The sequence below is a fragment of the Psammomys obesus genome, unplaced genomic scaffold, assembly GCF_907164565.1.
Source record: "Psammomys obesus unplaced genomic scaffold, mPsaObe1.curated_primary_1811, whole genome shotgun sequence".
NCBI lineage: Eukaryota > Metazoa > Chordata > Mammalia > Rodentia > Muridae > Psammomys > Psammomys obesus.
In genome coordinates, this window is record NW_026596415.1 from 3,559,733 (window position 1) to 3,573,557 (window position 13,825).

General features: G+C 51.0%; 2 protein-coding genes across 4 annotated transcripts in view; one reads left to right on the plus strand and one right to left on the minus strand.

Annotated features, from left to right (window-relative positions):
* Positions 1-3,397, plus strand: part of Txndc11 (thioredoxin domain containing 11) — a 62,664-nt gene extending 59,267 nt beyond the window's left edge. For 2 of the 3 annotated variants that reach the window (XM_055597790.1, XM_055597792.1), the window contains one exon: positions 2,657-3,397. In XM_055597790.1, coding sequence (XP_055453765.1) covers positions 2,657-3,281 — 625 coding nt within the window. In that variant the 3' untranslated portion in view covers positions 3,282-3,397. The remainder of the gene's footprint in view (positions 1-2,656) is intronic. The other variant, XM_055597791.1, reaches the window with a different exon arrangement.
* Positions 3,330-11,712, minus strand: Snn (stannin). Its single transcript, XM_055597793.1, has 2 exons — positions 11,619-11,712; positions 3,330-6,159 (listed from the first exon to the last, which is right to left on the minus strand). The coding sequence occupies exon 2, from the start codon at positions 6,070-6,072 to the stop codon at positions 5,806-5,808; it is 267 nt and encodes an 88-aa protein (XP_055453768.1). The 5' UTR covers positions 6,073-6,159; positions 11,619-11,712; the 3' UTR covers positions 3,330-5,805.
* Between the last annotated feature and the right edge of the window lie 2,113 nt (positions 11,713-13,825).

The window sequence follows — 13,825 nt, forward strand, 5'->3', positions numbered from 1 at the left end:
AAAAAAAAAAAAAAAAAAAAAAAAAAAGGTGTGAAAGCACTTTAAGCATGAACTGCCCCAAGACATGAAAATAGCATTCTGCATTCCATTCTCATCCTGTGAATGTCTCTAGGACATACTAAGGTGTCTCACAGCTCTTTGCTGAAGTGGTGCACCTACATTTGGCACTAGAAGACACTCCACTGTTGACTGATAAGAGTAGCAGGCCCAGCTGCCCACAACACAGACTCCCACTGAGTGGCCCACGGAAGAACTTCCCCTGTAAAGAGCACTTTCAGAGGAATGATAAATAGAGCTGATATACAAACTTTTTTTTCTGTCAGGTGAAAGTTTTTACAATTGTAAAAAGCTACCTAAAGGCTGTTTTTCTCCATAAACATTACATAAAGGGGTAAGGAGTATATTTTCTGGTTTCTTTTTTATTGTGAGATAGGATCTCACAGTGTAGGCCACACTGGCTTCAAACTTCTGGTTCTCTTCTTGCCTCAGTCTCCTTCTTCAGTGCTGGGGTTACCAGTGTGGATCATCATGTGCAGCTTAGCATATCTGACTTAATTCTCTTAGGATTTTTGATAGGAAAAGTGTTACCTATTAAAACGCCTTTTGTCACTTTTAGGTGACTTTTTGGATTTTGGCTTTGTGTGCGGAAAGTGTGTACAAGTTTTTAATTAGTGCATCTTTCTTTGTCCATTTTTTATTTTGTTTAATTTTATTTATTTTGGCTCTTTGAGACAGAGTTTCTCTAAGTAGTCTTGGCCATCTTGGAACTTGCTATGTAAACCAGGCTTAGCCTCAAATTCATAGAGATCTACCTGCTTCTGCCTCCCTAGTGCTGAGATTAAAGGTGTGTGCCTAGAGAGGACAGGAGCTCCACAAGGACCAAATATATCAGGGCACAGGGGTCTTCTATGAGACTGTTTCTCTAACCAGGGACCATGCATGGACATAACCTAGAACCCCTGCTTGGATGTAGTCAATGGTAGCTCCGTATCCAAGACGGTTCCCTAGGAAGGGGAACAAGTATTATTTCTGACAGGAACTCAATGATTGGCTCTTTGACCCAGAGGGAGGAGCAGCCTTTGCTAGGCCACAGATAAGGACATTGCAGCCAGTCCTGAAGATAATAGATTAAGCTAGGGTCAAATCGAAGGGGAGGAAGACCTCCCTTATCTGTGGACTTGGAAGGGGGCGGGGAGGAGATGAGGGAGGGTGGGATTGGGAGGGAAAGAGGAAGGGGGCTATAGCTGGGATACAAAGTGAATGACCTGAGATTAAAACAAAAAATAAAATAAAATAAAAATAAAGGTGTGTGCCATCACACAAGGCTTTTCCATTTCAAAAAAAAAAAAAAAAAAAAAAAGATTATTTATGTGTACTGGTGTTTTGCCTGCATGTGTACAGTACCATCAGAGGCCAGAAAAGGGCATCAGATCTCCTGAGGCTGGAGTTACAGAGAAGTGTGAGCTACCATGTGGGTGTTGGGAATTGAACCCAGGTCCTCTGAAAAACGCAGCCAGCACTCTTAGCACTGAGCCATCCCTCCAGCCCCCAATTGTTGGTACATTAAGGAACTATGCAATTTTTTTTCTTTTCTGAGACACAGTCCCACTATGTAGCCCAGGCTTGCTTCAAACTTGTGATCTTCCTGCCTGAAGGATTATAAATGTGTGCTTCCAAACCTGGTTCAAAATGCAATTTTGAAAAAGCTATTGTTGTTCATCCCTTACACTAGCCCTCTGAGGCACACAGCACTCTTACCACCATTTTAAGAGCTCAAGTCACTTGCTGACAATATATGGCACTGGGCAGAGCAGCATGGGACACTACCTTTAGTGTCCTGTGATCGCCATTCCTTTACTCTCTAAGGGTGTTGGTTCCTGTCTGTTGACTGACCTAAGGGAGAACTGTAGGAAGCTAGTGTTTTGAGTTATGTTGGTTAGATTGTGTGGACACAGTGCCTAGCAGAGAAACTTAGGAGGCCGGACAACTAAATGACAAGTTCTGAAAAGGACCTTTCTCAACTAAAACATGGCACAAAGATGTAGCCCTTTTAATGTAGCCATCCTCAATTCTTTGCAGTGACAGTTAAGTAGCTATAATTTATCTTAGTCCCTTGGTTGGTACATTTGCCGGTAGCACTTGTCAGGTTTGAGCCCAGTGTCCCCTTTCTGGGGTTCAGTTATCCAAGAACACTGTGCTATAGATACTGTGCATTGAGTATGTGCTGTTATGGTTTTGTTTGTTTGTATTTTCAGTTTACTTAGCACTCTTAATGGCCATGGTAACTGAGTACAGCCCAGACTCAGGACTATTTACCAGCCCATGTAGCTCACACAAAGTAGCCACATTCTTCCCTTTTTCCAGTGGCACTGGCTTTGGGCTTAGGCCTGAGTGTGCTTGTCTTTCTTTAAAGTTGAGTACAGAAACAGTTCTCTATTCAGGAACAAACAGATTAGTTAAATTACCTTAACAACTGCAGTGCCAATCTGTGGGGTATCTCAGTTCCATAGAGGTGCTTACTGAGGCAGCAGTTTCTTCCTTTCAGTAAGAACCAAGTGTCTTTTCTTGGTCAGAGTGGCCAGCTTGACATGAAGTCCCATTTGTCTTTTCACTGTGTCGATTGAGACCTCACTTTTGACTTTCCCTTCCTCTTCAGAAAGGACTTAAGTGTGAAATACCCTGGAGACCTTCCCATCACCCTTCCAAATCTGCTGAGGTTCATTCTGCATCACTCAGATCCTGCCTCTGCCCCCCAGGACCTTGGCATCAGCCCTCCTACCCAAGAATGTGTCCAGAGTGAGGCAGTCCTGCAGCGTGAACACATCTCTCACATGGAGAATGCCATGCAGAAGCTGAGATCTGAGATGAACAGCCTACGCCGTACACAGGAGCAGGTGGAAGGCCGACTCTTTAGTGCCCGCAGGGATGGGCACCGCCTGTTGCGACGGCAGCGGGCCCTGGAGCAACAGCACAGGCTACTCCAGCACCACAGCCAGAAACTGCAGGCCCGGTATTTGCAGAAGGCCCGTGAGCTCCAAAAGCTGACCGGGGCCTCAAAGACCCTCCTCCCCGAACACACGTGGCTCAAGATCCTTGTGGCCACTATGGAGAAGGAGCTGGAGGGCCAAGGTAGAGCTAAGGAACCAGCCCCTCTGGAAAAGGCTCGCCCCAACCACTCTAAGCCCATGGGTGCTACCCAGTTACGTGAAGACACCCCTCCGCCCTCCACCACCAGCTCTACTCTGGCATCAGAAAGGAAGCATGAAAACAGGACAGACTAACTTTTGAATGAGATGAAGGAATCAGAGGTGAAAAATGTACATTGGGAATATATTTATGCAAATTTTATTGAAATTTATTGTAAATAAAGATTTTTCTCAGTGGTCTAGAAAATGAACTTGAATGTCATTCAACATTTATTGATCAGGAATGGCATCCCTTCCACTTATTGCACAAACTTGGTAGTTTTGAGACACAGCAGTAGCACAGTCCATTTGCAGATCTAGGGAAGTCAGTCCTTGCTTCAGTGGCTTAGCCTTGGAGTTCCTGCCTCTCTCAGGATGCAAAGCTAGCTTCTTACTCATCAGAGACCTGACCTCAGTAGTTGCACTATTGAGAAAAAATCTGAAGGGAGGTCATAAGTTAGGAACCACTCGAGTGTACAGCTCTGGTGCACACTAAAAAAAAAAAAAAGGTGGCCAGTGATAAACAAGAACAGGGAAGACTGTTATGTAGTCATTCACTAGTTCTAGGTTTTTCTTCCTCCCTAAGACCCCACAAGCGCCTTACAGTGCCTGAACTTACTCAGCACTCATTCATCCCACTCTGGATGGGCAGACTCAAACTTCAAAGACATTCCTGGCAATAGGGGAAGGAGACAGGAAGCTCCCCAAAAGTACAACTGATAAGAATGTGATGATGTCTGTTTGAAAAACAAACTTCATTCACATAGTAAGAGCTGCAACCTGTGTCTGACAGTGCAGTGATGAGCAGCTCCAGGAGCCAGGCTTAAACTTCACCATCAATCCAGGCTGTTCTTGGATCAATGGATGGTAGCTGCTGACTGCAAGGACAATTAGAGGTAGAAAGGTAGATGTGGGATGGGGATGGGTCAAACCCCTCAGCCTCTGCCTAACTCCAGGCAGATCCTTTCCTACCTTCTGTACCCCAACTAGACCTGAAGAGTCATTGCTCCCAGACCTAGCCAGCCTCAGCAGCCTCTGATGATGGCCAGCCCATCCCTGACTACCTGTTTTCATGACTTAGCTGTCTCACTGGGATCAAAGAATTTCTCCTAAGCTGTTCACCCCTCCTTAGGTGTCTCATTCCTATCTTCACAGATGGCCTTATTACCTCAAGCTGTTTCTTAACATCCTCACCCCTCACCCTGCCATTGGTATACACTGCTAAAAAGAAGTGTTCCTCACAGCTCCTCACTTCGGGTTGCAGAAAGTAGATTCGTTTCACATGCTTTTTAGGGCTGTCTCCAGCCTAGCCTGCTTCCTGCCCACGTTGCTCTCAAGGGTGCTGGCCAAACCAGAGCTGGCCACCTGTCCATCACTGAGGATGCCAACACACTCATGTTTAGTCACAATGGTTTAGATGCTCTGATAGTGGTGAGATTAACATGAGCAAACTTATAGACATGGATATAAGGAGTACCCAGAAACACAAGCTGCTGGTTCCCTACAGTGAGAACCAGGCCCTGAACTTGCACTCCTGGTGGCTCTGCTGTAAATGCACACTAGAAATGACCTTCTGTGGCACATAGTGCCTTTTGAGCTGGGTCAGGGAGCTCTGTCTACAAAGCTCCAAGGATCAAAGTGAAACAGAATACCCACCAGAGAAGAAGGAAAGGTGGGGAGAAGAAAAAAAAAGCAAGAGTCACCCCCACCCCCACCCCCACTCCAGTGCAGACAATATTAAATACAAAAACAAAACCTTGCTTTCTTGGGCTTCACACTTCAAGTAGCCACCACAGGCTCTGGTGTTTGCAGAGGACCAGAGGAGTTTCTGCAAAGCCTGTACTAAATGGTGTACTGGGCATGCTCAAGACCAAAGGGCAAGAAACTGCTCTGCCAAGCTGCCTGGCAACCCTCAGGACTCAGGACTTGTCCTTCACAGGCTTCCAAGCAGTACAGCAGCTTCCTTGCAGTAACTCTGCCATCTACACATACTGCTATTTGACAAAGCTGAAGCTAGAGAAAGGGAGGAGTGTGTTTTTTCTTCCACCCATTACTAACCAAGGAGAAATCACCCAAGCACTCCAGCTGCTGAGCCTCTCACTTCCCCTCCATACACAGATAAAACCTCAGTGTACCCTGCCAAGGGCAACTGGGGCCTGACCAGTCAGAGACCTTCCATGGTCATACCTCAGCTCATCATGAGTACAGTCACCATCAAGCCAGTCCTGTGGGATCTATGTGGTATTTTTAAAAATCAGCAAAAAGGCTTAAGCACGTGCTTCTGGGCCTATTTACAGTTCACAGGTTGGTTAGTTCACGCATTACAGTAGTAGCTCCATCAAAAACAGGCTCAGCTAAAACATTCAAGTAACAAAAGCACTAAGGGGTCATGAGCCCGAGCAAGGTCAGGCCTGCCCACCGCCTGCAATGGGCAGGCCCACTGGATGGCTGAGCGGGAAGGCCAGTACAGCCAGGACCCGGCGTCAGTGCATGCAATGACGAAGCCCGAGGAGACCATGCCAGCAAGTGTCAATCCCTCTCACATAGCAACATGTCTGCTTCTGCCCTCTCAGTGCTTCTGGGCTGGCTGCAAACAGAACCATGGCCTTCGCAGCTCAGCTCAGCCATGCACTTCTGGGCCGTTGGCGGTCATCAACTTGGCCTTTCTTTCCACGCACGGCCCCTTGGCAGAGTACTGCACCAGTAGAAAGGGCTCCTTTGTCTCGCCATCACCCACGATGCTCTCCTCATCCTCTGACTGGCTGATGCGCTGCAGCCGCAGGTAGCACCAGCAGCCCAGGATCAAGGCCCCCAGGGCAGCAATGGCGATGAGGATGACAATGACCGTGACCACCCCCGTAGTGGGGCTGTGGTCCATAATAGACATGGTCAGTGCTTGGAGGGGCTTCTTTGGTGGAAAGCTCTTGGTGTGGCTGGCTCAACGAGGCTGGGATTCGGGCTGCACAGAACAGTCCTGAAAGACAAAGCCAGGAGAGACTATACTAGCGGCTCTACATGGGACTCAGCCACCCAGCTGGCCCTTGCTGGGTGTTTTTAAGTTCCTGAGCTCAACCAGTGCCCTCGACCCATGACAATTGTGGGATTCGCTTGCCAGTGTGTCTGCCCAGATGCTCACCCAGCCTACTTCCCCCAGCTACTTCTAACAGCCAGGTGCTTCCGCTGTCAGTCAGTCTCTCTGATGGGAAGGGCAACAGGGGCGCCATGGCAGTTGAAGCAGAGGCTCCAAGAGGACTGGCCACTAATCTGGTTCTTCTGTTGAAGGTATACATTGGTTTTGGTTTGTCTCTGAGACAGAGACTTACTCTGCCCAGGCTTTCTCAAACTCCTGATTCTCTGGCCTTCACCTCTGAGCCTAAGGATCACAGGCATGAGCCATTAGTGTGTGTCCAGTAACCACTCATCCAGGAGGCTAGAGAGGAAGGATCCAAAAGCAGATAAAAAGTATCAACTCCTGTGGGGGGAGGGGTCAGGTAACTAACACAGAATGACTCCATCTTCAAGGCCTCTAGGGTCCGGGGGGAGAGACCACACACCAGCAGACAGCTCTGTCCCATGGAGCCACAGATGGTCTGTGAAGACCCTGGTTTTCAGGGAAGGCAGAAGGAGTGAGGTAGCTAGCTCCTGCACAGACAGCTACAGGAGCCAAATTTCCAAGAGGTCAGCTTCTACATGTCTGTCCAGGTATGATCACATAGGGAACACAGGGACCAGGTGGTGTGATGCTAAGTGGGTGGGCAGGCAATCTGCAAAGAGGCCACACTGGCAAGGAAGAACATTCATGGCAGGGAGAACAGCACTATTAGGGCTCTGAGGGCAGGAAGGAGAGTCTGGGTGCAACACCCTTTAGGGTGGCAACAGGAAGTGAGTGCCAGCTGGGCTCAGGCATGCTGACAGAGTGATGCCAGGACATGGAGAGCTGAGATGTTCCCTAGTTACAGGACCTCAGAGCCAGTTCCATGTCAGTCACAATCCTCGCCCTTAGCCAAGGTTGCAAGTGGCAAAGGAGAGGGAGACTATGGGTACACACAAGGCCTGGGGATCCTGAACTCCAGTCTTCCTCTTAAACTTCCAGGGCTTATTCTAGCCAGCCACAGCCCCAAGGGGTCAGGGCTTCCAGATACTGAAGCCAGCAGGCTGTGCCAGTGTCTCAAGGCCCTCCACTTTCTTACTAATGCCAGTCAGGAATTGACACCAGAGTAGTTCCAAGACGATGCCACAAGACTTTTCTGCATAGGCCAGGCATAACCTACACTGAATAAGACCCGAATGTCCAAATTCTTCCCATTCTCATCTCCGAGGTACAAAGCACTGGAAGATCCATGCACTCCAGAAGTGATGGAGCCTGCTGCATCCTTGAGCAATGATCCCCTTAATTAGAAAAGACTCTCATTCAACCATGGTGGCTGTCAGGGGTCAGTTCTATCTGAAGATCACAGGTAGCCAAATCAATGCCCTGCAGTGCCCAGGAACCAGGGTCAACGCCAAGGAGCACCACCCTCGTCACCTGTGCTGATGCTGCAGGGAAGCTCCCGGCAAGGAAGGGCAGCATCCTCTGATGGTCAACCTTCATTGTCTCTAGGGTCTGAGCTGCCTGGGTCCACTCTTGAAATCAGAACACATAGGATGTGCCCAGGTGTGTATAGAGACTGACAGTATGTCCTCATTCCTGCTAATTGCTCTCCAGCCTTGTGCCTTCCAATATCCTCCTGGACCCAGGCCTTTGACCCCATAGTTCCTTCTGCCCATGGTACTCCATTCCGTGGCTACACCTGGTAGGCAGAGTCCAAGGGTTCTGCTCAATACCCTCCAAGGTATAGGGCAGTTCCCAAAACCTCAACACAGAAGAGCCTGGCCTCAAATGGCACCCATGTGGAGGTGGAGGAAGACACTCTGACCTAATTTACACTGGCTCCAGGAAGGAAGCCTCTCCCAACCAGAAGGCCAGGGAGGCTCCCCTCCCCCCTTCCCATCCTGGGCTTGGCCTCCTGGCCCCTGGCTTCCCCCACTCCCAGAGCTGCATGTCCCAAGAGTGTTCTGCTAGCTCCATAGCCTGGCACTCACCCTGTCAACATAAGTTCCCACAAGCCCATGCATCCAGACCATACAGGATACCCATGGTTCTGCCTCTACCTGCCCTTCCTCCATGGTTGACAGGAAGGCAAGGCAGTAGCAATTCAGAAAGGGAAATGTGTGTTTGGGTCTGGAGTGGTTCTAGGATAGGAAGTGGAAAAGATGATGACCTCAAACTCTTGTCCACTATGCCCACCCCAGGCCTGGAGGTGGACAGAGCCTCTCACCTCTAAGCACAATGACTTGTGGCCCAGCCAGTTATGCCTGGCCTGTGGCCTCCACCTATCCCTAATAGGCTTCTTTCTTTTTTTAATTTAGCAGGTGCTTCCTGAGAAGTGATCTAAACCTGCTTCCTGGACAGACATCCAGACATGGTAGGCTCAGAAGGGAGGGCTCCTGAGGTGGCCTCACCATCCCTGGAAGCCTCGTGAACTGTCCTGTGGCTGCCTCCATCCTTAGTACTGGGCTGGAAGCGCTCTTAGAGGTGACTCTGGCTTCCAGGACTCCAGATGCTGCTCCTTCAAACACTGGCCAGCGCCTACAGCCCCCTCTCCCCGAGTCTTTCCTAGGGCTCTCAGCTATTTGCCATTCTCCTATTTTAGAGGGTCTTTTCCTGGCTGTTGTCTCCTGGCCTGTGGCCTCCAGAGAGTCTAAAAAAAGGTCGCTGTCTTTCAGGTTCAGAGCTGTGCTGTACTGCCCTAAGAGTGACACATAGTGGGTGCACAGTAAAGACTTCCTGAGTGTTCCAACCCTGGGTGTGTGCTGACCCTCACGGGGACCAATCAGAGGACCATAGCCCTGAGCCAGCTGCATAACTCCATACTACTCCCGGGTTCCTAAGCACAGGTCCCCATGCCTGCCAGCAGCAGCCTTTGGGAAAGGAGGATATGATCCAAGTTCAGGGCAGGGGCAAGGAATGGCAGTAGAGCTCAACAGGTCTAAGCCCTAGCAAGAACAGCTAACTCAATGTTCTCAACCTTCCTAATGCTGTGACTCTTTAAGGCAGTTCCTTGGGTTGTGGTGACCCCAAACACACAATTATTTTCATTGCTACTTTGTAAGTGTAATTTTGATACTGTTGTGAATCATATTGTAAATGTCTGTGTTTTCTGATGGTCCTAGGTGACCCCATGTGAAGGGGTTGTTTGACCCCCACAAAGGGTTGAAAAACACTGAGCTAACTCTTCATGCTTGAGGCAAGAAAGGGCGGCAGCAGAGAGCAGAGCCCAGAGGAAACTGGGATGCCCTGAATCTGCCTAGTACAGCCCTCTGCACACCACTGACTCCCTTTTCATCCACCAAGGCCCATGGGTCAGGGCATAACACATCCCATTTGAGGAAAGTTCTAGACCACCTCACAGCTATCACACCAGAATCTACTTTATCTCCTCCCTAATTGCCTTGATCATCCATTCTGCAGAAGAGGAAACTGAGGCATGGGGTCAGCTAGAGCACAGGCCATACAGTGCCCTATTTTGGAACCAAAAGCAGTGACAACTTCCAGGTGAGCACTGGTCAACATGGGCCTGGGCACTCCAAGCCCAGTCTGCAATGGTTAACAATGGGCATGCTTTCTCAGGACCCAGAGCAATGGTCTCAAAATGACAGTGTGGCCTCTGAGCAGGGGTCTCCTGTAGGTCCTTCTTAGTGAGGGGTCACTGTTACCCCTACTTCTTCATGGGATCCCCAGATAACTCTTCATACCACTATTCATGCTCAAGCCAGAGGGCAGCAGGGCAGGCCGAGTTCCTCCCTTTTTCCTCTGTGATCCCTTGTACCCCAATGCACAGAGCCTGGCCTGGACCCAATGTCACAAATAGCTTCTTCTCTGGTGACACCCTACTGCCTGTTCCTTACTTAACTGGGCACATCACAAGTGTTACTGTACTCAGCTGGGCACCACTGTGCCACCCCACCTTCCGGGGCCTCTAAGGGAGCCAGGAATGGTGCCCTGCTTTCAGGGCCAGCTAACACCCAGGAGCTTCCAGCACCGCCCCATTCTCCAGCAAAGCCACCTGCCAAGTATCCTCTTCAAAAAACCCCAGCCCCAAAGTATTTCCTGACCCAAGTTTCCCTCTTCCAAACTCCTAAACCATCATTATCAAGGGCTTCTGCCATCCAGGAGCTTAGATCAAGGATCAACGGCAACTCAGAAGGAAGCTGACACCTAGCACGGCTGCGTCCACTGTCCCCTCACCCTCCACCTCCCCTCTAAAAGAGAACCTGCTCAAGGTGCCATCCCACTGCTGAGAAGCTTAGGGACTGCCCCCAAGGTGAGCTGCAATCTCATGGTCCAGGCCTGAGTCCTGTCCCTACTGTGGAAATCAGACAGGCACGCTTCGGGGTTCCATTTAGCCATACAACTTTGATAGCGACAGAATAGTAGACACTGAAAAAGTTCTTTGGTGCCACATTTGAGCTCAACATCTTATATAGATCTCTCCAAAATTTCTGTTTCAAAACAATCCTAGAGTTGAGTTACTACTCTTCCCAGGTGACAAATACTCTGCAGCTTAGAGAAGTCAGCTGCCCAAGGTCACACAGTTTAAAAGTGGATGTGCGATATCCAATCCAGACGGCCCTGATCCTAAATAACTAATTTCAAGCCTTATTCCAAAAAGTCATATACCTGACCTGTCTCCTCTCTCCTGGCGGCTGAGCTAGTCTAGGTGATCTGGGCTGAGGACTAGACAAGGATGAAAGCGGCCCCAGCAGCTCCCGCGTGCAGGCGCGGGCGTGCAGGCACGGTGCCAGGCGACGCCGCGTCTCCCCCACTCTACCGAAGGTGCAAAGCGAGGCGAGGGAAGCAGGGGCTCGTTCAGGGGACGACAGCTGCGGAGGAAACGACAGCTGAAGAGACAAATCAAGTCCACCTGACCTGGGTTTTTTTTGGGGGGGAGGGTGTTGGGGGATGGGAGGTGAGATCCAGTCAAGCCCACACCGCGCAGTTACGGCGGACCCGACCTGGGACCAAACGCCGCGGCTTGTCCTCAGTTTCCCACCGATGAAACGGGCGCCAGATTTTCCCTGGGTCCCCCCCACCCCCCGTTCCCCTCGATCTCATCTTGACCACGCTGGGGCGCTGCCAGGAACCCCGTCAATGAGTGTTGGGACAGCCCGGACAGGATAGCGCAGGACGCAGAACCGTGGATCGCGGAGAGGGGCAGATGCCCCGCCGAGCAACCTCCGTCCCTCTCTGCCTCCTTTGTCCCGATCATGCGGCAGAGGACAAAGAGCCCCCGCCCGCGCCCGGCATCCGCCGCGCCGACCCGCCAGCGCCGCACCCCGGCCGCTCCGGCGCGTCCTTCCCCCTACCCACCTGCCCTGCCTAGCCCTGCTCACCATGTCGCGGCCCGCAGTCCGGCGCAATCAGCCAGCAGCAGCCCCGCCGCCCCGGCTCCGCCCGCGCGACAGCCGGGTCGGGCCACCGAGCGCAAGCCAGACGCCGAAGACTGATCCCCCGGCGGGCGGGGCGCTTCGGCTCCGCCCAGGCTGGGGGCGGGGCGCTCGATGCAGCCAACGGGAGATCGCGCTGGGACGGCGGGGCGGGGCGGGGTGGGACGGGTGGAGTCACGTGCTCTCGGGGCGGGGCTGCTCGCAGTGGGGAAGGAGGGGAAGTGTAAGCAAAGAAGGTGGTGTTACCCAGCTGGGGACTCCGGGAGCCCGGGACAGGGCGGGTAGGCGGCCGGGCTCCTAGTTTGCTTATTGGGTGCTGGCAGTACTGGGCCTGCTCCTCTTTCTGCCCAACGCCAGAGGGGAAACTGAAGCGCACAGCAGGTAAGAGTGTGGCACGCCGCCCGGAGATTGCAGGCACGGGCAGAGTTGAATGACATTGCTTTGGAATGGAGCTGGGCGATCTTTTTTTTTTTTTTTTAATTCCATCGTCATTCATCCATCCACCCACCCATTTGCACCGATCATGTTACCTTGCTGCGCTGTCAGCCACGAGCCAAACAAGGTCCCAGTCCTCAGAACTGCGGACTCCGGGTGCGTTATTTTAACATAGCTTTAGTTGAGCCTTCACCAAGAGCCGTACTCTGTTCAGTCCGTTCAACACACCAAATAAAAATGTATCATCCCATTTGACATGAGGTAACCAACGCTCCAATGGTTCAAATACTACCGATGTGCTCTCGTGGAGGTAGGATTAGAAACCAGACATAACTGGCTAAAAACACAGAGGCAATAGTTGGTGTAGTGATGGCTCCCAAGAAGAGAGTCCAGCGACAGGACAGGACTCCCCACAGTGGCCACCTGGAACTCCCAAGCGTCTCAAGAGGGAAGACAGGAGAGGACAACTTGGTCGGGGCAGATCAGGCGGGATTTGTCTGGGTGCTGGGAAGCTAGGAACTGCTCACTCTTTCTCAGACTCAAGCAGAAGGTCCTGCACCCAAAGCTGAGGTGTGGCAACCTCCTCCCTCCACCCATGCTCTGCTGAGGGTTTTCCCCTCCATCCAAGGCACCAAGCGGTTTCCTACCTTCCATCTTTGGCCCATGCCATTTCTTTTATCTTAAACATTTTTCCACATCTGGAGGCCTCCATTTGCCCACGCAGTGGCCTCCCCTGTCCATTGGAAAGTTGTGTTTTCCAAGGATATCTCATTACCTTTTGGTCTCTGTTTCAGGACTAAGCCCTTGCCATTCACTTATGAGTCTACAGAAAGTCAGTACATAGTAGTTCTGCTAAAGGACCAGGCTGAGGAGATGAGCTGGGTTAGAGCAAGAACGGGGCATAGAGAGAGGCAAAAGGAAGCAGGGCTCTAGGCCAGCACCCTATAGGCCAGAACCAAATGTCTCTGAATAGCTCCTGTTCACAGATCTCCCCATGACTGTCCTCAGAGCCCCTACCCCATGAACCGAGTGAACCATGGCTGGGAGTGCAGGCTGAAAGGAAACAGGCTCTTCCCCCACACCAGCACAGGATTTGTGGTTTTGGCCTCAGGTGGCCAAGAGCTCATTAGTGGTCTAGGCTTGGAAGAAGTAGGTTCAGAAGTCTGGGTCTGACAGGGAGGCAGGGACATGATGGAGGAAAGGACATGGTAAGAGGTAAGGAGTATAACACAGACATGACTTGGTCCTCCCTACTTCCAATCTAGCCACCTGGAGGACTCACCTAACCTCTCCGTGCCTCACTTTTCCTCACCTGGAAGATGGGAACAACAGCAAGGTGGACCTCACAGAGTTGGGAACACTTCAAGTAATGGACACAGGGGAAGAACTCCTATCTGCTCACTGGTCATCTTAGTAACAAGCTAGGTTTAGAGAAGACTCAGATCTCATTTGGATCTTGGGCCAGTGACGGTACCTCTCTGAGCCTGGGCTTCCTCATCCTCTCATTGGAGCTCAGTGCTGGAGATAGTGAAAAAGGCTGGCAGTCACCCAGAATGCTTCACTAACAGGGGCAGTAACAGACACGAAATGTGAAAAGTGACAGGCTAGGGCTATGGCTAGTACAATACTTGCCTAGCATGCAGAAAGCCCGGGTTTCATCCCCAGCACTACATGAAGAGGACGCAGCAGCAGCACACACCTGGAATCCCATTTGAGAG

Coding starts and splice junctions, on each gene's coding strand:
- Snn (XM_055597793.1), bottom strand. CDS start 6,072: ATGTCTATTATGGACCACAGCCCCACTACGGGGGTGGTCACGGTCATT.